The 26,288-nt window shown below is 45.7% G+C and overlaps 1 protein-coding gene across 1 annotated transcript in view; it reads left to right on the top strand.

Moving 5' to 3' along the window:
- BRE (brain and reproductive organ-expressed (TNFRSF1A modulator)) overlaps positions 1-26,288 on the top strand; it is a 190,383-nt gene that overhangs the window by 154,479 nt on the left and 9,616 nt on the right. The window contains exon 11 of the mRNA XM_018555604.1: positions 14,545-14,698. Coding sequence (XP_018411106.1) covers positions 14,545-14,698 — 154 coding nt within the window. The remainder of the gene's footprint in view (positions 1-14,544; positions 14,699-26,288) is intronic.

Genomic DNA, 26,288 nt, shown 5'->3' on the forward strand with positions numbered 1-26,288 from the left:
AAGCTTTGGTGCATACGTGCCGCGCTCCTGTCCTGATGCCAATCAGATGCCGTGTTTTGCTAGGGGACCTGGAAAAGGGCCTCACTTTATCCCATGTTTAGATCTCCTTATCTGTTTGGAGGTGCTGATCCCTGTTACTGTTTACTCTGCTATTCTTCTACCTAGAAAAGTCTTAGTAACGCTTCAAAACTTTGCCAGACGTTGTTAAGCTTCTGATAAAACAGTTTAGTACCACCCAAACCCTATGCAAACACTAAGAACATAAGTTCCAACTATTGTGAACGATGGACCAGTCAAGGTCATTTTTCAGTATAGTATTTTAGAGGAATTACAAAGTTAAAGAGGACCCACTGGTAACTACAAGTCAATGTGAATACATTGCTGGCATGTCACAATACACAGAAACGATTTACAGTGTATCTAACCCCGAGAACTAAAATGTAATATATTGCAGCTTATCAGTCCTTAGTTATAGTAGCTGTACAAGCAGTCCCCGACTTACTTACATACGACTCCTACTTACAAACGGAGGCTATTACTGTACAGCAGGGGTAGTTGTAATGCTACCGCGCTCGTGCCGACGAGGAGTACCTGGCTTTTTGGGTCTGGTTCGTAGCACTGTACGTACATTACAGGAAGTTGGCTCTTGTTAGACGTGCAGATGAGGAATGCCCGCTTCTTCTTCCAGGTCACTGTGAGGTTTTTACGTCTGTCTGTATCCTCATTAGAATGATTTAATCTCACTTCCTGTCATTGAGGCAACAGGAAGTGAGAGGAAATCTACCCCTTGGAAGGGAAAATTACGGGAAAAAGATGTCTCCACTGAAGCTTTATCACCAATCCTTGTTTCCACGACAACCCACAATTTTCAAAATCCAATTGTCACAGGGACAGAAAGTGAGGTGAAATCTTTTGAACACAGCAAAACAAATGTTACAGGGGGTAAACCCTTCCCTATGCTATCCAATACGAAAAAAAAAATTGGGCTGGAGTTACACTTACAAAATGTATCTGTTCCAACTTACATACAAATTCAACTTAAGAACAAACCTACAGTCCCTATCTTGTTCATAACCCAGGGACTGCCTTATTAGCTTTTTTTTTTAAGCTTTATTTACACCGAGTGATCCTGCCAGTAATACTCTTCCTGTCTTAGGGTGACAACGCTCACTCAATGTACTGTATCTATAGAGGAGCTGATTTGTCACCCTAGGTTGCTTATTCCCGACTTGGACTACAGGACAGCTCTCCTGCACCTCATCTCCATTACATAGTGGGGAGGTGTGAACTGGACAGGGCTGATAACAATGCTTGAGATTTCACTGCAGCAGAGAATGCACAGGATGTTATAAGCTCACTAGATTTCTGATGGGATCAACTGGTCTTTTTTGCACTTATTGAACAGATATAACAAAGTATATTTACACCTTTTAAGGTTAAAATGCAGCCCTCGAGTTCCATTCAGGCAGGAGGAAGCATTTCCTTGGTCGCTCCTAGTGATCAGACAAACTGTACATTGTAACTTTGTAGCAAGTCACAAAGTTAAAGGCTGTAGCAGGGGCTGATTTGTGTAAGATATTTGTCAACATAGCCAAGGATTGCACAGACACCAACATTTACATTTATTTATTTCAGGTATTTATATAGCGCTGACAATTTTACACAGCACTTTACTACCCTAAAGGAACTTACAATCTAAGGTCTCTATCTCTCAAGCATGCAAACAGGGCCAATTTGGACAGGAGCAAATTACCTACCAGCATGTATTTGGCGTGTGGGAGGAAACCAGAGTACCCGGAGGAAACCCACAGAAGCACCGGGAGAACATGCAAATTGCTTACAGATGGTGTCCTGACCAGGATTTGATTGTGTTCTGAGACTCTGAGTTAAAGTCTAACCAGTGTCAGTTGTTCATTGTTGACCCCCAAGTGTCAACATGTCACTGTTCTATGGCCCCCCAATGCCAGTTGGTCATTGTTCTAGAACCTTCATGTGTCAGTGTGTAATTTTACTGACACTCCAAGCATCAGTTGGTCATGGTTGTGGACCCCCAAGTGTCAGTGTGTCATTGTTCTTGGATCCCCAAGTGTCAGTGTGTCATTGTTCTGGGATCCCCAAGTGTCATTGTTCTGGGAGCCCCAAGTGTCAGTGTGTCATTGTTCTGGGAGCCCCAAATGTCAGTGTGTCATTGTTCTGGGACCCCCAAGCATCAGTTGGTCATTGTTGCAGACCCCCACATGTCATTGTTCTGGGATCCCCAAGTGTCAGTGTTCTGGGATCTCCAAGTGTCAGTGTGTCATTGTTCTGGGATCCCCAAGTGTCAGTGTGTCATTGTTCTGGGACCCCCAAGTGTCAGTGTGTCATTGTTCTGGGACCCCCAAGCATCAGTTGGTCATTGTTGTGGACCCCCACATGTCATTGTTCTGGGAGCCCCAAGTGTCAGTGTGTCATTGTTCTGGGATCTCCAAGTGTCTGTGTGTCATTGTTCTGGGACCCCAAGTGTCAGTGTGTCATTGTTCTGGGATCCCCAAGTGTCAGTGTGTCATTGTTCTGGGATCCCCAAGTGTCAGTGTGTCATTGTTCTGGGACCTCCGAATGTCAGTGTGTCATTGTTCTGGGATCTCCAAGTGTCAGTGTGTCATTGTTCTGGGACCCCCAAGCATCAGTTGGTCATTGTTGCAGACCCCCACATGTCATTGTTCTGGGATCCCCAAGTGTCAGTGTGTCATTGTTCTGGGATCCCCAAGTGTCAGTGTGTCATTGTTCTGGGACCTCCGAATGTCAGTGTGTCATTGTTCTGGGATCTCCAAGTGTCAGTGTGTCATTGTTCTGGGACCTCCGAATGTCAGTGTGTCATTGTTCTGGGACCCCCAAGCATCAGTTGGTCATTGTTGCAGACCCCCACATGTCATTGTTCTGGGATCCCCAAGTGTCAGTGTGTCATTGTTTTGAATGTCAGTGCGTCATTGTTCTGAGATTCTAAGTCTCAATGTTTAAAAGTGCTGGAATTCAAGATTTCAGATGTCAGCGCATCATTATTGTAGGATCCACAAGGGTCAGTGTGTCATTGTTTCGGAATTGCAAGTGCTGCTGATTATTTTTTGTGTCATTGTTTAGCTTGTTACTGAAAACCAGGTTATTCCGGGCCTGGTGGCGCAGGAACTTGGCTCTAGAATCGGGAAAGTGCTTTCTTCAGCTCTTTTGGAGGATCTTCAGAACAGATACGGACCTCTCAGAATAGGGAGGAGTTCTGGGCACTATGTAGGTGCAGAGGACTTGGTCAGAGGTGGAGTCTTATCTTCTGATCAACATCCTGGAGCTTCAGGCAAAATCGCCCATCTCAACAGCATTGGACCATCCTGCTGGAGGGTCGTCCAATCCAGATTCAGTCTAACCACACCATGGCATTGTCTGGACTCAAGGAAGTGGTCTCTACACCCTAGGGTGGTGCAGGACCTATGTCGCAGGTGGGGGATGTTGACTTCCTGGCCTCCAGGTTCAGCAACAAATTGGACAGGTTTGTCTCCGGGTACAGTGGATACTCCGATAGTTCTGTGAGATCAGTATACCTTTCATGGTTGATAGTTTTAACAGCATGGCTGTTGAACACCAGGGTGAGCAGGAGCATCTCTGAATCTGTGATTGCTACGGTGCTAACAGCTAGAAAGGCTACTTTCCGCAAGGTCTATCATCGGACGTGGAAAGCATACTTTACTTGGTGTGAGTTTCGGGGCTTTTACCCTAGGAGTTTCTTCATGGGATGAATCCCTCTCCAAGCTGCAGCTGGGTTTGGGCTGGCATTTGATTCTCAGCACTATCATGGGCCAGGTTTCTTCCCTCACTGTTCTGTCTCGGATACTGTTCGCTTCTCACTTGCTAATTAAGATCTGCTCTTTGGCCTGTGACTCCGTGGGATCTGAATCTGGTTTTCTATGTGCTCAGAAAGGCTGTTTGAACCCATTAGAGGCATTCCTCTCTCTATTCTCACCCATAGGGTGTTATTCTTTAAGGCGAGTACCTGATCTGGTGGTTTTATCCTGCAAGGAACCATTTCTGGTTTTACATAAGGACAGAGTGGTGTTAAGGGCCAGCAGTTCCTTCTTGCCTATGGTAGTTTCTGCCTTTCACCTCAACTAGAACATTGTTCTTCCATTCCTCTATCCATTTTCAGTTCACCAAAAGAAAATTTCCCTCCATTGTCTGGATCTGGTTTTGGATTATAGTAATCTTAAGCTACTGCTTCTTTCAGAAATACTTATTCTGTTCTTGTCATCCTGGATGGACCCTGAAAGGGTGCTCCAGTTTCTCGTCCCACCATTTCTAGGTTGCTCAGGCAGGCCATAATCCAAGCTTATGGTTTCAAAGATCAGGTTCTACCCTTTCCTGTCAAAACACACTGTAATAGACTTGTGAGTGCTTCTTGGGCTTTGCGGCATCAAGCAACTGTTTTCCAGATTTGCAAGGCTGCCTCATGGCCTACTGTTTATAAGTTCTACCTGGACGTTACGGCCTAATCTGATACCTGCTTGGGGCATGAGGTCCTTCAGGTGGCTCTTTGAGCTACAGGCATTCGCCAGTCCTGTTTTCTTGGACCTGATAGCATTTCTTTGCTGTGTTGCCCACCCCTCAGCTGGACTGCTTTTCGATGTGCCGAAGGGTAAAAACTTCCTGTGTCCCTCACTGGACAAAAAATACATTTTTATTTTTTTACTCACCATGAAATCCTTTTCGTGGAGTCTATTTAGGCATATAAATTCCACCCCTCCTGTGTTTATGATCATGCTCTCAGTTTTGCTTTGCTACAAAACGGAGGCATGCTACTATTCGGATGGGTTATCCTGGGCTGGCCTACATTTTTTTTGTTTTTGTTTGCCAGTGTCCAAGTCTCCTGTAGATGGCAGTATAACCTGAAGGATGAAGACTTCTTGTGTCCTTCAATGTACTCCAAGAAAAGGATTTTACAGTGAGTACAAAAATGCTATGTTCGGAATTTATAGCATTTTGTGTTATTTTTGTTACAATTCATAAAGTTAATGAACTCGAACCATAACTATATTATAGGCTTTGGGTGGTGTTCACCTTTAGAAGTTAAATAGCAAACAGAAGATTTCTTAGTTCATAACAACGTGTGAGTCATATGCGTGGATTGTGTTTGTTGCATCAGCAGTGTTCATCTGACAGGAGTCACCTGGTAATCATCATCAGTAAGGATTAGAGTATCATTTAATGTGCTCTTAGTCACTGAACAGCTGATCGCATACATTAATCTTGCTTTCTGAACACTTCTATCCTTTTGTTTGTTCAGTAGTAGTTAGGCTCCATCTACTTATGTCACACGAAGGGGGGGGATGCAGTACTTTTTGCCTATACCTAGGAAAAGCAAAATTTTTAATTGATCAACTAGATAACAACGGCAATATTAAATTGAAAGTTGATTGGAGACATTCATGAAAGGATCCTTTGTAGATGAAAAGCCCCATAGAAAGTATGCAGAGATAGAATGTACTGTGTCTCAGTAATGTCTATCACATGGTAGTATTAGAGATATTATCTGGGACCATCTTATATGTATTTTTTTTATATGTATGATTTTTATTCTGTACAAAATATCGTTTTTAGGATAATCTTTTATGCAAAAGATAATTCATATAATGTTAAAGGGGCTGTGGTAGCCTTAGTGATTTGGCAAGAGGTCAAGTTAGATTTGAGTCTTAAAGCTTATCTAGACCCAAGAGCAAAAATGTAATACATTGCAGCGTCAGGGCCGGTTCACACCACAAAGTCCGCGTTCCAGTGCACTCTGCCTTTGGAACACAAGCTGGCCGGCTCCCTGCATTCAGGGATGGGAGGGGGCATGCTGGTCCATTGAAGTCAAAGGCACTTCAGCCACGCCCCCCGCCTGCAGTGTGTTCGCCCGCACCCGGAACGCAGGCACATTAGTGCACATTACTGCAAGCACTATGTTTGCAGATCGCACTGGACCGGAACGCAAGCACTAATGTGCCTGCGTTCCGGGTGCGGTTGATCGCACTGCGGGCGGGTGTGCATGGCTGCAGTGCTATTGACTTCAATGCACCGCCACGCCCCTGAACGCAGGGAGCCAGCGGCTTGTGTTCCAGTGCGTTCCAGAGGCCGAACACTCTGGAATGCGGAGTTTGTGGTGTGAACTCGTCCTAATAATTCTTGGATATTTGGTGGTTGCATTCGTTTTCACCTTATATTCAACTGCTGATCATGCACCAGTGACACACCAACTGTCCTAGGGTGACAACACTTACTCACCCTACCGTATCTATGGAGCTGTATCTATGCCATCCTAGGACAGGACTTTAGAACACCTCCGCTCTCCTTTACGCCATAATATAGGTTGGAGGTGTTTTGTAGGCTGCAGAGACAGCTGGGAGTAATGGAACTTATAACAGTCAGCAAAGGCGCTTACTATATTTAGGACCAATGGATATTTTTTGCAGCTATCAAATAAATATAACAAAACACTTTCAATCGAAGTGTAAAAAAGGGGGAGCCGCACTCCAGAAATAAACCTTCCACCAGATGTTTAATCAATGAGCATAAATAAACTGTACACCGACACACAACTTTACGTGCCTACGCGTTCCACCGTTATAGCTTAATCACGCCATAATGTTGGAACGTGTGAGAGTGTAAAGTTGTGTGTCAGTGTACAGCTAATGCCTGGTTCACACCTGAGTATTTTTAAAACGCATTTCCGTGGTTATAGAGACGCGCAAAACACAAAAGTCAAGGCATTCCAATGTGAAACATTCACACCTGCGCGTTCGTTCGTGGGGACAATTTCGAGAAAAGGTACATGAGCAGTTTTCTGGGCAGTTGCCGCTTGTACTACCTGTAATTGTGGTTGTAAATCACCAGCACTCATAGGATGAAATAAATCCAAGTGTTCTTTTATTGAAGAAGCATGTCACATGAATTGTATAGCCAACGTTTCGGAACCACGCAGGTCACTATGTCTGCGTGGTTCCCGAAATGTTGGCTATACAATACATGTGACGTTGTTCTACAATAAAAGAACACTCGGATTTACTACATCCTACGAGTGCTGGTGATCCTCTTTGCTTCTAACCTTGTATATGCACGGCACCATCCGTGGACTTCACTACGAGCACCACCAGTATTTCAAGTACTGGTCCTGATTGCTGTATGGTGTGCAGGGCACGTCTTTATTTACCTTATTGTGGTTGTACTAAAAGTATTAGATGTGACTTAGTCATAAAGGATTCAGCACAATTCAGATTCAACAAAATGCATGCTTTTAACTGCAGGAAGAAGGGACAAATGTTTATGGGCCCTATGCCAGGAGTCAGGGCCAGATTAACACAGGGACGACTGGAGCACCAGCTCCAGGCCCATCACTGAAAACAGGCCTGGCCGGGCCGGATCGCCTTGGTATGCCCAATCTGGGCCAGCCGGACTGAACACACTCAGGAAGAGGCACCGGTGGCACTCTAATCAGGCTAATTAGGTGGACGCTCGCTGGGACCTTGTGGAGCCTCAGCGAGGAGTGAGTGGCTGCTTAATTAGAGAGCCATCTCTGCTGCTCCCCGTCCGGCCCACGGACAGCACCAGGCCCATGATGCTCATAATCCAGCCCTGCCAGGAGTGCCTGAAATCATTTGACTTACTGAGTCTGCTCTATATTGTTGGAAGGACCGTCATTACTATGTATGGAACAATCTCGCATACAGTACATCAGGGTTAGGGTTAACCCTAACTCTCCTGCTCGCATTTTGCGAGTAAAAATAAAGTGAGGGCGAGTGGAAATTTGGGTCTCCAAGTACCGGCTCGCGGACCAACTCCGGCCCGCAAGTCGGTACTATGTGGCCCGCAGCCAGCTGACATGTCAGGCACACGGCCGCAGACCGCGTACCTGAGTTGCGGGAGAAGCTCCATGGTCTGCATCTGTGTCGGATGCAGACCGCAGAGCCGCTCCTGTCAGCTCCGGCTTCCTTCAGCCGGAGCTCTGACAGTTCTGAGCTCCGGTTAATAAGGGGGCAGTATATTATTTTATGTGTGTGGGGGGCTTATAACAGGGGGGGAATGTATTATTTTTTGCGTGGGGGGGGTGGAGTTCTAACGTTGTTGAGCAGTGTATTATTGTGCTTTAAGCTGCCCATACACCTTACAACCATCGCACGACTTTCGTTATGTGATGGTTGTAAGGTAATTAAAATCTTGTACGATCTGGCCATCTTGGACAGGCACATCGTACTTGCGAACATCGCAAGCCCTCCCCGCTGAGGGGAGGGCTTCCCGATGATCACAATGCTGAGTGGGCAGTGTGCGCTTGCGCACATCGGCCCGTGCGGCATTCGTCTTCCGACCACGCCACCAACCCACCAAAAATCGTACGATTTTCGGCAGGTTTTCCAGTGTGCTTGGAAGACAAAGTCATACGACCTTACAGTAGAAGCAATCGCACGCTGCCCATACACCTGCCGATTATTGTACGATAATCAGCAGGTGTATGGACACCTTTAGTGTATGTGTATATTAGGCCCCATTCACACCTACAGTATATTTCAGGTGTGATTAGAGATTCCTGTGTCAGGAACTTGCGTTTTCCTGCAGCAGGAATCCCTAATCTGCCGTTTACAAGCGGCAACTATCATAAGATAAGAATTATCATAAGATTATTTAAGAGGGTGTGTTTAGGGGTGGAGTTAAGGGCAGGGTAAGGGTTAGGTGGGGCAACTGGTGGCTTGTGACTCTTAAGGTCTGGCTAATAGCTCAGGACTTTAAATTTTGAGCCCTGCAGTACATAGCTACCCTGAGGAACTGGCCACAAATCCGGAGATCGCCGCCTTATGTCTGTGCTTGGTTTACAGTCTTAAAGATACATCAATGAGCCTATGTGACAATACACTATTCTTCTTTTATTGCGTTATCTCAGTTGGGTAATTAGGAAGGCGTTAAACTAGTCCCATGACCGCCTGTGGTGAGGTCAGGTCAATTAGTTATTACACAGATTATCTGGTCCTGGCTGTAACAATGTATTTACATATCTTCCTTGTCCTATAAGTAATAGTCAACCAGTGTATTTCCTCTTCCCGGCTTGCACAATACAAAGAAATCTGTTCAGGCTGGAAATACCTCCTTAAAGAGAACCTGTCACCACCTTAGAAAAAATACAGGTAGAAGCATGGACAAATCAAGTATTTCAAATGCTTGCTTGCTGTGTTTTTTGTTTCTTTAAATTATTTATTATTGATAATGCAATGTGCTTCTGAATTTGCTAGTCAGTGCCCTGGCACAGCTCCCTCCCTCCCTGCACAGCATAGCCCTCCAGGGTGTCCAGAGGCGTGGTTTCACCCAGAGCGGCCACCGGGTGACACCCCACTGTGACGTCATTGCGCACGTATGCCGTCGGGCCCCCTCCTCTGTTGTACAGCTGTCGGCCACTTGGTCCATGACCGAGTGCCTGACTTTTCAGAGGGGGTGACACCAAAATCACTGTCAGTCATTTTAGTTTCACCCCCTCTGATGGTGTCACCCAGGTGCGGGCCGAACCCCCCTAGTGACGCCACTGTAGCCCTCTCCTCTGCTGGGAGTGTCTAATTAATCTCTGTGCTGCTCCAGATACTGTGCGCTATCCCTCTTGCTGTCATGGACACACCACCTGGGGTAGTGACATCACACAGGCCTGTGATCACAGTATTGCTACACTGAACGGCGTCATAGGTTATTACATGAACCCCACACAGTGCTGCTGCCATCAGACAAAAAAGGGAATGACCCATGATGTCACCAGCTGGAAAACAGTTGGAAGCTTAAAAAAAAAAAAGAAGTGGGGGAGGAGGAGCTGGATGCCGGGGGCTTAAGATGTGCTTTAAAGCGGACCTTTACCCCCTTTCACTATAGCTTTGCATGCTAATCTTACATTCAGCAAGACAATTACTGTTTTTCCACTTCCTGGTCCTTGGACATTAGTGATGTAATCTGTGCCCAAACATTGCATCTTGGGAAGGTTACATCCGCAGTGCATTGCTGGGAAATCTCATCTGTCATGTCACAAGGTATCAGGGAAAGGCATTTTCTTCCCCAGAGATGCTGTGGATGGTCACATGACCTAGTCACATGTGCCAGAGTTCCAGGAAGTAAAGGGAGATGGATTAATCTGCCCTTAGTAAAAATGGCCACTGTGAGAAGAATGGGGAGGAAAAGAAAAATAAGATATGCAAAGAATACAAAGCCAGCAATTATCTAGAAGTATGTGTTTGTAGATTATCATTACTCAACATTTCTAAAGATGTGTTTGTTGTCATTTCAAAGATAAGAGTGAAGTTCCTCTTCAAGGTTAAAGTGACACTAAATTCAGGAGTTAAATCCTAAAAATACATACAAGTACCTTAACTATTAACAAAAATGTATCTTATTTGTGTATCACTCGGCTGTAGATCCTCCAATAATCTCTGAATTGGTGCTGACACTGTCCTTCCTTCTGGAGGGGGGCTACGTGTGTTCCCAATGGTCCCTGTGTGTGTTGTAAAGTAGTCACCGCTCCAAGCTCACTCCTGTGATGGACTACAATCTCAATACAAATTAGTAAACTAAACATGAGATTGTAGTCCATCCCGGGAGTGATCTTGGAGCGGTGACTACTTTACAACACACACAGGGACCATGGGGAATCAAGGTAGTCATCCTCCAGAAGGAAGGACAGTGTCAGCACCAATTCAGATATGATTGGAGGATCTACAGCCGAGAGTTGGATTGTTTTAGACAGATTTGTTAATGTCTCATGCCTCTGCCATTCCGATTGGATTGTGCAAAATGCCTGGCGGTTGGCAGCTATCTTGCGTCCGCCGATCACCCTTCCGCAAACCTCAGAAGCAGCTGTGTTCTGTCATCTAGTAATAATGACTTCGATTTGATTATTGTCCTCATTGTGGAAAATATGGAACTGATTACTAGAATATTGAAATTAATCAGAGCCATGTTATTGTTTTTTTCCTGAATCTTCCAGCAGAGAACACAGTGTCTCTTCCTCTCTCTCATTGTCCTCTTATAACCTGCACGGAGCGGAGTTAACATACAGCGTTCCCAGCAGTGACCTGGGAACACCCCCGTCCATCGCTCATTGCTCAACTGAAATGTGTTTTTTCTTTTTCCCTCTGTCCTTCAAACTGGTATTGTAAACAGTTTGGTATAAAATGTTCTCTATGGCATGGAGCTCACTTCATACAGCTGGGTGATTCCAGGTGACTTCCTGTCTGTCTGAATTCCAGGCGTGACTGCTTGCACAATCCTATACAAGGCTGCTGCTTGCTTTCTCTGCATCCAGCATGGCTTGTAGCATAAAGTCATTGTTCACATTTAGAAGCTCTGTTTGTGTTTTACATAGCTGGAGTTTTTAAAAAGAACCGGCAGATCTTTTACGTAGATCAAAGACGCTTTAACAATGTCATTTTAAAAGTAATTTTCAATATATGAAAACCTGCAGGTTTTATTAAAGCTCATCTGCAGTGGGGGAAAAAACTCCCCTGGCGGTCAGGGCCGGATTTCCCACAAGGCCCGGCCTAGGGGCAGCAGGGAGTAGAGGGGCAGCAGGGGTGTGGAATTCATACCTCCCGATGCCCGAAACATGCAGTTCTGGGTGCCGGGCGGGTATTTGTTTTCTACATTTAGTCCTGCTTTGGGCAAGCAGGGAAGCCACCGCTTGTTTTGTATGCAGCCTGCAGTTAGCTGCTCATTTTTGTCTAGGGGAGCTGTGTAAATAATTTTTACTTACCTGATCATCTGCTCCTTCTGGCCCCAAGACCCCCCCAATGGTCGGAGACCTGCTGATGTTATCAAGTACAATGCAGGGCCCATAGTCCTGGCTTGTTGAGGGATAGTCAACAAATCAGAGTGTTTGAAGGATGAGGTGTCGGGGTAGCAGGGATTAGGGAAGTAAAATTCATCTACACAGCACACCCAGATATTAACAAGCAATTAAACCTTGCAGCGTGGGGTTAGCTTCACCACAAAGGGAGTTGTTTTTCCCTCCCCAAGATGGGCACTGAACTAATCCCTGGTGATCCTGCCATGCAGGTCCTTGTTCAGGCACTTCCTCTTATAAGGTGACGATGTTCTGTGACTGTCCCTGTCTACCAGTGGTGCAGTGTCTCTGCTTGGGCAGCTCCTAAATACAAAAGGGCCTTGAGAGGAGCCGAGGCTTTTGGGTATTTGTACAGTGCCACCTTCCTCAGGGCCTGAGATGCTGTTTAAGCTGAAAGATTGGCGAGTTCAGAGGACTGTGGATGGTTCAGGGGTAGAGATCACTCCTTCTTCTGAAGATGACTTCTAGGGGAGCTGTGTAAAGAACTTTTACTTACCTGATCCCTTCCACTGGCTCCAAGACCAGCACTCACAGTCTCTTCCACCCTACGCTCCGGCGATCGGAGACCTGCTGGCGTTGTCATGTACAATCCAGGGCCCATAGCCCTGGATTGTTGACGGACAGTCACCAAGTCGGAGTGTATGAGGGATGATGTGTCGGGGTAGCAGGGATCAGGTAAGTAAAAGTCCTTTACACAGCACCCTAGATATTACCAAGCAGTTAACCCTTGCAGCGTGGGGTTAGCTCCACCGCAAGGGGAGTTTTATCCTTCCCCGGAGATTGGCTTCAAACTAATCCCTGGTGATCCAGCCTTGTAGGTCCTTGTTCAGGCACCTCATCTTATAGGTTGACAGTGCTCTGTCTACCAGTTGTGCTCCTGCGTTGTCATCCTGTCACAGGGCCTTCCCGTGGCTACTTCCACACACATTAGGCAGGAATGGTCCACTGTTGTCGCCGTACAGTAAAAAATATTTACTATACAAATACAGTACTTGGGCAAACTAAATATCCAGTTGGGGTTTAGATGTACTTTAAACTACATTTCTGTAATTATGGCCTTATTGACCGTTCAGTTTAAATCGGCTAAATACATTCCAGATGCACCAAAACAAAAGGTTTGTTTGCTTCAAGAAGCAGCCACAGCCCGTGTAGAACAGCCTGTGCTCTGCCAGCATGCTTCAGAGAAAAACCCTTGCTCTCTGTGTGGAAGCAACAATCTTTCTGATTCAGAAGAGGGCACGTCCAACCTATGCAGAGAGGTCATTGCTTCTATACAGAGAGCAAGGGTCCTCCTCTACAGTATGTTGGCAAGCCTTTCTACTCAGGATGTGCCCGCTTTCTAAAGAAAACTAACTGAAAGACTTTGCACATCTTATGTTTTCATGTACCTGGAATTTATTCAGCTGATTTGAACTGAACGTTTGGCTAGGCTTTAAGGGGTATGGTGGAGCAAGGTAGGTGTAATATGTATGTAAATTCACTTTAATCTACTAACTGACATATCCGTCTGGATGTCACAACATTTCTTAAAACTCAACCTTTCAAAAACTGAGCTCATTATATTTCCCCCCCCCCCGGGCACCTTCCCCCCACTTTTCCCTTGAGATTGTTAACACAACTATCCAACCCTCCCCCCCATGACAAGGTGCTGGGTGTCATCCTTGACTCGGACCTCACCTTTCTTCCCCACATCCAATCCCTATCCAAATCCTGACGTCTTCACCTCCGTAACATCTCCAAAATACTCCCCTTCCTCACCAATGAAACCGCAAAATTACTCATCCACTCACATGTTATCTCTCGTCTCGACTATTGTAACTCTCTCATCATTGGCCCACCACTGCACTGGCTCCTCCCCCCTTCAGTCTATCATGCATGCAGTTGCTAGACTCATTCACCTAACCAACCGCTCAGTGTCTGCAACCTACCTCTGCCGATCCCTGCACTGTATTCCATGCCCTGACCCCCTCTGCCAATCCCTACACTGGCTTCCAAAGGATAGAATTCAAAGTATTAACAACCACCTACAAAGCCATCCACAACTCTGCCCCCCGATATATCTCAGACCTTGTCTCAAAGTATCACCCTAACCATCTCCTCCGCTCTTCCAAATACCTCCTGCTTTCCAGCTCCCTCGTCAACTCCTCCCATGCTCGCCTCCAGGACTTCACTAGAGTCTCTCCCATCCTCTGGAACTCTGACTACCTTTAGGCGATCCCTTAAGACTCATTTCTTCAGGGAAGCCTATCCCACCTCAACCTAACCACTCAACCATCACGTTCTCAAACAATTCATCCCCACACAGCTACCTCCTCATGTATCACTGGCCCCTCCCTTTTAGATTGTAAGCCCTCGGGCAGGGCCCTCCTTACCATCTTGTCTTGATTTGTATTGTATTTGTAATGTCTTCCTTATATTGTAAAGCGCTGTGCAAACTGTTGGCGCTTTATAAATCCTGTATAATAATAATAATAACTCTTATGCCTCTTTCATCTATCAGATAACAGTAACCACTCCAAAGATCTTTTAGTGGCTGGTTAGTCTGAGAATTCCCATGGCCCTCTAAGGGTCTGACACCAATTATACACACTCATCTCCCCTAGTCTTTTCTTCATGACTTTGTCTTGTATACAATGTTTTTTTTTCGCTTGGCAATGTGTCATGTTAATGTCTCTGTTTCTTTTCAGTTGACCTTCCTCTGTATTTCCCGCGGGATCAGCCCACCCTGACATTTCAGTCTGTCTACCACTTCACAAACAGTGGACAACTCTACTCCCAGACCCAGAAGAGCTACCCATACAGCCCGCGCTGGGACGGGAATGAGATGGCCAAGAGAGCCAAGTAAGACTGTGACTACTTCCATATTGTTCTGATCATTGTCTCTGAGGGTCCCATAAATGTTCAGTATTCAGGGAAGAATGGCCATTGGGGTATAAGTCAGAATTTTTTTTAGCTCTGTCTAGCAGTCACATTTACAATGCAATATCAGCATGAAAGAATATTTGGGGGTACTTGTCAGAATTCACCAAATGGTTTAAATCAGTTCTGTCCAACTGGGGACAATAGACACAATGCAGAGTGTCAGTGGGGTGCCAAATGCTGGAATGCTTTCACAGCTCTTGAATTACACTTCTTCTGCCTGTCCGATGAAGTGATCTGCTACCCACCGGGGACAGTGTAGTTCCGATCTGACGTCCTCATTGAGGATTGCTAGACTCATTCACCTAACCAACCGCTCAGTGTCTGCAACCTACCTCTGCCGATCCCTGCACTGTATTCCATGCCCTGACCCCCTCTGCCAATCCCTACACTGGCTTCCAAAGGATAGAATTCAAAGTATTAACAACCACCTACAAAGCCATCCACAACTCTGCCCCCCGATATATCTCAGACCTTGTCTCAAAGTATCACCCTAACCATCTCCTCCGCTCTTCCAAATACCTCCTGCTTTCCAGCTCCCTCGTCAACTCCTCCCATGCTCGCCTCCAGGACTTCACTAGAGTCTCTCCCATCCTCTGGAACTCTGACTACCTTTAGGCGATCCCTTAAGACTCATTTCTTCAGGGAAGCCTATCCCACCTCAACCTAACCACTCAACCATCACGTTCTCAAACAATTCATCCCCACACAGCTACCTCCTCATGTATCACTGGCCCCTCCCTTTTAGATTGTAAGCCCTCGGGCAGGGCCCTCCTTACCATCTTGTCTTGATTTGTATTGTATTTGTAATGTCTTCCTTATATTGTAAAGCGCTGTGCAAACTGTTGGCGCTTTATAAATCCTGTATAATAATAATAATAACTCTTATGCCTCTTTCATCTATCAGATAACAGTAACCACTCCAAAGATCTTTTAGTGGCTGGTTAGTCTGAGAATTCCCATGGCCCTCTAAGGGTCTGACACCAATTATACACACTCATCTCCCCTAGTCTTTTCTTCATGACTTTGTCTTGTATACAATGTTTTTTTTTCGCTTGGCAATGTGTCATGTTAATGTCTCTGTTTCTTTTCAGTTGACCTTCCTCTGTATTTCCCGCGGGATCAGCCCACCCTGACATTTCAGTCTGTCTACCACTTCACAAACAGTGGACAACTCTACTCCCAGACCCAGAAGAGCTACCCATACAGCCCGCGCTGGGACGGGAATGAGATGGCCAAGAGAGCCAAGTAAGACTGTGACTACTTCCATATTGTTCTGATCATTGTCTCTGAGGGTCCCATAAATGTTCAGTATTCAGGGAAGAATGGCCATTGGGGTATAAGTCAGAATTTTTTTTAGCTCTGTCTAGCAGTCACATTTACAATGCAATATCAGCATGAAAGAATATTTGGGGGTACTTGTCAGAATTCACCAAATGGTTTAAATCAGTTCTGTCCAACTGGGGACAATAGACACAATGCAGAGTGTCAGTGGGGTGCCAAATGCTGGAATGCTTTCACAGCTCTTGAATTACACTTCTTCTGCCTGTCCGATGAAGTGATCTGCTACCCACCGGGGACAGTGTAGTTCCGATCTGACGTCCTCATTGAGGAAATATGCATGTTTTTTCCTGTTTTATTACAATACTTATGGCCGTCGCCATTTTGCTTTTCATCCCACCTGAGAAAAGACAGTTGACTTCCTGTGCCTACCTAGACATTTCTGTTCTGTAGTTTCATAGCTGTACATGTGCAGTGTGAGATCATCTGAGGCGCTGCTGCCTCGTTCTGCAAATTTCGCCAGATTCAGTGTGAGATTTGGTGATGTCACTTCTGTGCGGCTCGCGGGAGAGGAAGCTGTATCTGAGGATGTGCAGTGCAAGGATCTGCCTGCTTCAGCTTCATTTTAATTGCTGTCTATGATCCCCCTGGACATTTTTGCCCTCACTTTCTGTAACCAAGACTGGACAGGAAATGTGAGGAATCTCCCCAAATCTGAAGACATTACATTTTAACATGTTTGGATGTTAATAAGACAAAACATTTAATCCCAGCTGCAAAGCAAAGATGCTAAGCCAGGGGTGCCCACAATTTTTGTGTTAAGATCTACTTTTCAAATGACGAGCTACATGAGATCTACCAACGAAAGAAAAACTCCCTTGCTCTCTCTCCTGGCTGCCTCTCCTGGGTGTCTCTCCTTGTTCTATCTCTCCGGGCTTTCATTCCTCGTTTTTTCTCTTGGCTGTCTCTCTTCGCTCTCTTGGCAGTCTCTCCTTGCTCTCTCCCCTGTCTGTCTCTCCTCTCTCTATCTCTTTCCTGGCTGTCTCTCCTCCCTCTCTCCCCTGTATGTCTCTCCTCTCTCTCTCTTTCCTGGCTGTCTCTCCTTGCTCTCTCTCTCTCCTGGCTGTCTCTCCTTGCTCTCTCCTGTAGCTGTCTTTCCTCTCTCTCCTGTCTGCCTCTCCTGGCTCACCTTGCTGTATTTTGCAAACAGTGTAGTGCAACAGGCTGTGTAAGCTAATATCCTTAGATGTAATACATAGCAGCACTTCAACCACCAATATCCACCAGAAAGATGTCAGGGAGCTTGGCTCAGCAGACTTAGGCTAATAGGTAATCATGTGTGCACAACTAAATAAATATACCACAATGAAATAAAGGGGCCGCCATTCACACCCTTCGTTATCTACCAGCATCAGCTTTAAGAGCTACTGCTAGATCACGATCTACCTAATGGGCACCCCTGTGCTAAGCTATCCAATGCAACGCTGGCCATAATAAAAATCAAGGAGGGTTTTGATGGGAGAAGCTGGATCCTTTGTAAGTTAAATTTTAATGACGAAGCCTACAGTATATTGTGCACTGCAGTAGCTCTGTTTAGGCAGCTCTTGAATACGAAAGGGCCTTGAGAGGAACCAAGGCGTTTCAGGTATTTGTACAGTGCTGCTTTCCTCAAGGCCTGAGATTATGTATGGGCTGAACGATTGGCAAGTTCAGAGGACTGTGGATGGTTCAGGTGTAGAGATCACTCATTCCGAAGATGATTTCTGCAGCTCGTTACCAACTCCACAACCAATTGCAGAAGCCTGCTTCAGAAGAAGGAACAATCAATACACCCGAATAATGCAGTTTCTGCAAGTCCACCCATCTTTCATCTGAAGCCACAATGATAAGGGTGCTGTAGAAACCACCAAAACACTTTGGCATTCTTATCCTGGATTTAATGAAGTGAAAACTTCTGAACTCTAAAAGCATTGTGGTTCCCTTGTCTTTTCCAAGCTCCACAGTAAAACCCATTTATTATGGAGAATGTAACAGGAGGAGGAGGAATACGCAAAGGTGGGCAGGAACACCCAACGCTCCCAGGTGGACAGGTACAGAAGGGAATGATGATAGGGAGGTCTCACTGTTGGAGTATCCAGGACACATAAGAAGCCAGGGGCTGACTCAGGCTACTAGGCCCTACGTATCTCTAAGTATCCCTTTTGGGTGGATTGACCATTTCATATTTGGTGCAAACCATTCAGGATTATGTGAAAATGTTTGATGTATATATAACTAGATGGTGGCTCAGCTGGCACAGACTGCAGGACTATTATAAGATTTATAGTAGTCAGAGAGAGGGGAGAGGATGAACTGGTGATGGGCAGAGAGCAAGGAGCAGCCTCCGGAGATTTTACTCTTATGTATATTATATATTACTAGTGACAGCTATAATGCCTCAGTCCACATTTCCTGAACTTCTGAAAGATTCAAGATCTGTCATGTGATTTATCATAGGTTGTAGCTGCAAGGTATGTAATATAATATATATGAACTGAAAATATAGCACACAAGCCGTATACTTCCGCACTTATTAAAGAGAAATGATATTAATTCTTCTGAAAAGGTTGTTTATGCATTTTTACTCTTCATTAACACTATATGGAAAAAGCAAGATAGACATAAATTGTGTTGGGTTTTCTACACTCTGTGGAGGGTCTTTCTGCACACTGATGGGAAGGGTTTTCTACACACTGTAGTGTAGAGGGTCTTTTTGAAAACTGATGGGAAAGGTTTCTGCACAATGTGGAGGGTCATTCTGCACACTGATGGGTAAGGTTCCTGTACACTGGTGGGTCTTTCTGCACACAGATGGGAAAGGTTCTAACATGCTGTGGGGTGCCATTCTGCGCACTGATGGGAAGAGTTCCTGCATGCTGTGGGGGCTCATTTTGCACTCTGATGGGAAGGGTTCCTGCACATGATGGATGGTCATCTGCACTCTGATGGGAAGGGTTCATATACACTGTGGTGGGTCATTCTGCACTCTGATGGTAAGGGGTCCTGCACACTGTGGTTGGTCATTCTGCACACTAATGAGAAGGGTTCCTGCACACTGTGGTGGCTCACTAATGAGAAGGGTTTCTGCACACTGTGGTGGCTCACTAATGAGAAGGGTTCCTGCACACTGTGGTGGCTCACTAATGAGAAGGGTTCCTGCACACTCTGGTGGCTCACTAATGAGAAGGGTTCCTGCCCACTGTGGTGGCTCACTAATGAGAAGGGTTCCTGCACACTGTGTTGGCTCACTAATGAGAAGGGTTCCTGCACACTGTGGTGGCTCACTAATGAGAAGGGTTCCTGTGCGCTGTGATGGGTCATTCTGCACACTAATGAGAAGGGTTCCTGCACACTGTGGTGGCTCACTAATGAGAAGGGTTTCTGCACACTGTGGTGGCTCACTAATGAGAAGGGTTCCTGCACACTCTGGTGGCTCACTAATGAGAAGGGTTCCTGCCCACTGTGGTGGCTCACTAATGAGAAGGGTTCCTGCACACTGTGTTGGCTCACTAATGAGAAGGGTTCCTGCACACTGTGGTGGCTCACTAATAAGAAGGGTTCCTGCGCACTGTGGTGGGTCATTCTACACACTAATGAGAAGGATTCCTGCCCACTGTGGTGGCTTCCTAATGAGAAGGGTTCCTGCACACAGTGGAGGATCTTTCTGCACCCTAATAGGAAGGTATCCTTCTGTCTGGAAGGTTCCTGCACACTGTAGTATGTTTAATAACTAATGTTGCATTTACAAGCAAGGATTCATTTACTTTTCTTCATTGGTGTGTAAAATATGGAGTTGTCCCTTTGAAAAGCATTTATGATCTTGATGAAAAAAGCTTGAAAATGTAAAACAAAAAGGCACTATTGCCTTTTGCTTTTTCGAAAAACAACCTCCCAGACCAGCGCCAGGATCAGTATATACATTCCAGCATAACATTATGAATCCAACGCATTACAGTCTGTGTTACAAGTAACTAAATGCAGGCTAGCAGTACATAAAACTCTTTACTAGATGATGCAACAAGGTCTGCGTATGTGTGGCTAGATACAGGAATTCTCTCCATGGTCAACAAGTACCATGAAAGCATTTCTGAAATAGTTGAACCTATTTGTCTGTCTTCAGTTACTCCTAGCTGTCAATGGGTACTGTAAATTCACGAGTCACTTCAAAGACCGGAAATATTGTGTAGCATACAGTATATACACTGGTCAAAACAAGTGCTCCAGAAGAGAATTCTGAACACCTACATCATGAATAAATCCAGCCAGTTAACACTTTTGCCCATTTTTCTGGCACAGTGTAGAGTGGAAGTTATACCTTCTGTTGAGTCCTTAGACAAAAACTGCAGCCTTTCCAGATAGCTTGGCCCTCATTGGCTAGTACAGCCTTTCCCAATAAAGGAGTCACTGCACCTTAAGGTGCCTTCTTCAGGGGTGCGCACAGCTTAATGCCTTTCCATAGCGCAGACAGGCTTCTGATATGAAGGGGGCTCCTTTCATAGTAGTAGAGGTGAGATCACAGTTACTAATTTTCAGGTAGGTCAGGTGACATCCTCCAAATTTCTGTGGGTACATTCTATTATAGGGGATCATATGGCTTACTCCTCTTCCTCCGATGATGACAGCAATAGTACCTGCCAATAGGTGCTCAGGCTCCAGCTCTGTCACATTGATGTGAGGAGAGAATCTTCAGCCCTGTGTAAGCTCTGAGTAGGATCTTCTCTGGGCTTATACAGAGTTTTCTTTCTCTTTGCTCACACTTGCAAATGGAACAACGGTGGTAAGTATAAGATATTGTGAAGGCCAGCAGTATAGCAAACCTGTTGCATTGCCCAGCATGGGCAAAGCATGGTTCATTTTGAAGCCAATTCCTGCTTCCAAAGTTTGAATTTGGTCACATTTCTAGGATACACGTCAGCATTTCAGACACCCCAGCCTGAAAAAAATAATTTCAGGGAGGTGCCCTTCTCATTTCAGGGAGTTGCCCTCTACCCCTTTCCCTCCACCATCTGCGCGGGGGGGTGTGGGGTGGGTGAGAAAACAACTCCCTGAAATGATTGCTAATGCTGCCCTTGCTATATGGTGTTTTTTTGTACTCTGACAGCTCCTGCCATCAGAAACAAAAAAAAACCAGCATACTGCATGGGAATGAATAGCTAGGCTGTTATTGGCTATTTCAATTTGCAATAGCCAATAGCAGGCTATCCTGAAGGAGAACTTTGAGGTCCACATCTGCTGATTGACAGCAGCAGAGGGTGGGTACAATAGCCAGCCTGCTATTGGCTATTGCATATTGAAATAGCCAATAGCAGCCTATCTATTCATACCCACGCTGTCTATTGTTGTTTTTATTTACTTTGACGGCGGTCAGCGGCCCCTCTGTAAAAAAAAAAAAAAAAACAGATAGCGGGGAAAGGTTTACTTTACTAGATAGAACAGAGTTAACCTTTCCGGGATAAAATCTTTCTCTCGCGGGCGTCCGTGAGCCGCTATCTTATAGAAGGAGACTCCAGGAACGTCCGGGAGAGTTGAGATGTCTGGCACTCAGGTCAGTCGTTCTCACGTTCTGTCTTTGCAAATACATATCTTTTTGATTTTGCTAAATCCTTTCAAGGGCAACATTAGCTTCATAAACATCTTTGTGATGCGTTTCACAGAACAAGGTCGGCTTCCCCCGAGAAAATTTCAGCAGGACTATGTATCAGTATATCAATAAAGTATCAATACAAGTATCATAAAGGTGTCAAAATTAAATAAGAGACATCAATATTTTCACCAAAATCAATATGTTGTGGATTTTTGTAAACAAATCCATGACACCAGGAAAGTCCAAGTTGGTTTATACACTTTAACCCTTTTGTGACCATTGATGCCAATGTCTAATTTATCAGCATCAGCTTGTGCTGGTGAACATAATCATAACTCTGAATAATTTGCACATACTAAATATTATTATTAAACAGGATTTATATAGCGCCAACAGTTTGCGCAGTGCTTTACAATTTAAGGAAGACATTACAATCACAATACAATTCAAGACAAGATGGTAAGGAGGACCCTACCCCTGAGGGCTTACAATCTAAAAGGGAGGGGCAAGTGATACATGAGGAGGTAGCTGTGTGGGGATGAATGGTTGAGTGGTTAGGTTGAGGTGGGATAGGCTTCCCTGAAGAGATGAGTCTTCAGGGATCGCCTAAACGCAGTCAGAGTGGGAAATAGATGGACAGGTTGGGGTAAAGAGCTCCAGTGGATGGGAGAGACTCTTGTGAAGTCCTGCAGGGGAGCATGGGAGGAGTAGATGAGGGAGCCGGAAAGCAGGAGGTCTTTGGAAGAGCGGAGGGGTCAGTTCGGGTGATACTTTGAGACAAGGTTTGACATATAGCCGGGGGCTAATAGAGGTTTTTTTTAAGGAAATATAAGGTTTGTATTTGATACACTGTTTAAATGAAACACCCTGTAGAGCATGTTCATTTTCAATGTGAATTTTCACCTAACTTAGTGAATGAGGTGAAACGGGAACTTGTTCTACTCCGCTAGAAAATCAACTCCACTCCATCTGACTGGTCTGCAATTAAATGGATGGTGTTGTAGATGCCACTGCAGCCTGAAGATGGCACTGTTCATCTGAAGACTCCTATTTTCGTCAGTTAGAGCTGACATAGTGATCACATGATTGGGAACCACTCTGATTGGTTCCTGTTCATCAGACAGTAACAGCCTGGATTGCGAACCAGCGAAAAGTGTCGACTACTGGCTCTGAAAATGGAAGGACACTTAATGTATCCTCAGCACAGGGCATCGTACTGGGCACCGTTCATTTACAGATTGCAGACCAGCAGGGGTTAAATTAATCATTGTAGTGAGTATGTAGGTACCTTATAGAACAAGCGGTCATAGACACATGGATGCCATATGCAGTAAATATTTTTTTCTTTGTTCATTGAAGGACATAGCTGAGATCTTCATCTCGTATTGATGGTATAATCCAGTGAGTGCAAAAAATCCTATTTTTTTTTGGTACACTTCTTTGGTACACAGCTGAGATTTTCATCTCGTACTTATGGGTTATACCATCAGTAAGAGATGAAGATCTTAGCGGTGTCCTTCAATGAAAGGATAAAATTCAGAATATTAACAACCACTTAGAAAGCCATCCACAACACTGCCCCCGGCTATATCTCAAACCTTGTCTCAAAGTATCACCCTAACCGTCCCCTCCGCTCCTCCCAAGACCTCCTGCTTTCCAGCTCCCTTGTCATCTCCTCCCATACTCGACTCCAGGACTTCACTAGAGTCTCTCCCATCCTCTGGAACCAGTCCGACTATCTCCTACTCTGACTGCCTTTAGGCGTTCCCTTAAGACTCATCTCTTCAAGGAAGCCTATCCCACCTCAACCTAACCACTCAACCATCACGTTCTCATACAATTCATCCCCACACAGCTACCTCCTCATGTATCACTTCCCCCTCCCTTTTAGATTGTAGGCCCTCCTTACCATCTTGTCTTGAATTGTATTGTGATTGTCATGTCTTCCTTATATTGTAAAGCGCTGCGCAAACTGTTGGCACCATATTAATCCTGTATAATAGTAATAACGCAGAGAAAAGGATTTTACGGTGAGTACAAAAAAAACTATTTTTTACAGAATGTTTTTTGTAAAAAGACTCTTGGAAGCGCTACAGCCACCTGATGAATGTTCTTAAAATTACTCTTCTTGGTTTGCCAGATGCCTGTGGTTCAGTCTGCCAGCACCTAAGTCACTGCAGGACCCAAGGGGCCAAGGGATTGAACCACAGCATGTGGTGGGGGACTCAGGCACCTGTCCATAGATCTTGTAGCACTCCATACCGGAAATCCCAAAAGTGTTAATGGGTGCTAGAAATGACCGCAGATGGCGCCGCACACAACTTTGAATAAAGATGTCATCAGCACACCAGCATGACAGAATTTACGTCAGTGCAAATCCATTTATTGATAGAGGTCACTCAAAATATAAAGCGCCTTCGGGGCCGCACAGGGTCCCCTTCATCAGGCTCAGAGTAGACTCAGGCACCTGGCACACCCAGACATGTTGTGTGTGAAGATTCTTTGGATGGCTGTAGCTATCAAACAAGAGCAGAAATTCTAGGGACAGTTGGGTATAAACATTCTTCTATGGAAAGAAAACATGGTCAGTACTTGTTGGCTTCATTTTTTGCTGGGTGATCACAGCCTCACGTACCCACCATGATATAAGCCAGGCTGGGGCGACCTAGGCCACAGCTTTCCCTCGGCTGCTCTACACAGATGTAGATCTTCAAACTTTGTACAAGTTGTGTCTCGCTCCCCTCTTCTAATCCCTGTAATTACATTGTATTCTGACATTTCTATTTTGGAAGCCGAGTCTTAATAGCGCATTACATCCCCTTCCAAAACGCTCAGGAGAATGGGATTATTGCACTAATTACATCTTTTTTCATTTTACACTGATAGCCTTCACCCGTAATTTTTCAGTTCACATGACACTAATGGCGAATGTGTGCGCCTTCCCGCCCCCGCTGTTCAGTCCTGTGCTTCCCCGTGCGGCGTGTAAAACAAAGTGTCAGCTGCAGATGTGAGAAAATCAAACTCTTCTAAAGAGAATCCGGAGTCTTTGTTTTAGATGGGGGCAGCCCTAAACTGAGCTCCAGGCAAACTGCTAAATACACAGATGAAATACATATGAAGTAGTGATATAACGATACTAGTATCGGTATCGGTGCCGAGTATTTGGGCAAGTACTCATACTCGCCCAAATGCTCAGATGCCTAGCCCGATACTTGAGCTTCCGGTATCAGAAAGCCGGGCGGCGAGTCATTATACGCTGCCCGGTTTCCTGATTGGCCGGGAAGTCATGACGATGGAGCCTGCTTCCCTGCCAATCAGGAAGCCGGGCAGCTTGTCATTATACGTCCCCTGGCTTTCTGATTGGCCAGGAAGCTGGCTTCATGCTCCCTCATCACCTGATGAAGAGGGAGCATGGAGCCGGCTTCCCGACCAATCAGGAAGCCGGGCGCCGTGTAATGACACGTTGCATGCCTTCCTGATTGGCCAGCTTCTCAACCAATTAGGAAGCCAGGCAACGCATTATTACACGGTGCCCAGCTTCCTGATTGGCCAGAAAGCTGACTCCCTGCTCCCTCGTCACCTGGGAGCATCGAGACGGCGACCCGGCTAATCTGGAAACCGGGTGGCGAGTCTTGACATGCCACACAGCACAGCCCCCTCTGGCAGGGCAGGAGACCTGATTTTCTTTTCTGCTGCAGTTCAAAAACACCTACAGGTCTTGTCCCTCCCCCAGCCTGTGATTGGACAATGAAAGGAGAAATCAGCAGACTCCTGAGCTCATCTCTGTCTCTTTTCCTATCAGCATTCTTTTTGTTAAAGGAGAACTATGAGGTGAGTGCTTTTCACTCCCCTCATAGTTCTAGCTGACCTGTGACAATGAGACTGGCACAGGTCGGCTCAGTAGATCGGGAGGGGAGCTCACCTCCCGATCCTGTCACGGCTCTCTGCCGTGACAGGGGAGGGGCTGGATTCCCCTCTCCGATCCTCCAGCGCGTACTGGCCTAACGGACAGGGGAGGGGGCGGGTACAGCTGGCTCTGCCTATCTAGAGGCAGAGCCAGCTGTACCCGCCCCCTCCCCTGTCCGTTAGGCCAGTACGCGCTGGAGGATCGGAGAGGGGAATCCAGCCCCTCCCCTGTCACGGCAGAGAGCCGTGACAGGATCGGGAGGTGAGCTCACCTCCCGATCTACTGAGCCGACCTGTGACAGTCTCATTGTCACAGGTCAGCTAGAACTATGAGGTGAGTGAAAAGCACTCACCTCATAGTTCTCCTTTAACACATGAGCACTGCAGCACATCTGATTGGCTTCATGTGGTACGTCTCTCTTTCTCCTAGTCTGAGCTCTGCAATGCAGGGGAAATTGCAAGAAGCTGATAACTAATCATACTTATCTATACTGCTTCCATATAGAAAAATACATTTAATAATGTAGCAGTGAATATAACATTGCATTAATTCATGTCTGCCTGCAGCTTGACTTGGCATCAGTCTCTTGCAATCCCTATACAGCATCATTCAGACTGAGAGAAGGAAGAACAGTACTGGGAGCCAATCAGGTGTGCCACAGGCAAATGCACTAACGGGAATCATGCTGTTGGGAGGAAAGA

The sequence above is a fragment of the Nanorana parkeri genome, unplaced genomic scaffold (assembly GCF_000935625.1).
Source record: "Nanorana parkeri isolate BGI_ZX_2015 unplaced genomic scaffold, ASM93562v1 scaffold204, whole genome shotgun sequence".
NCBI classification, from domain to species: Eukaryota; Metazoa; Chordata; class Amphibia; order Anura; family Dicroglossidae; genus Nanorana; species Nanorana parkeri.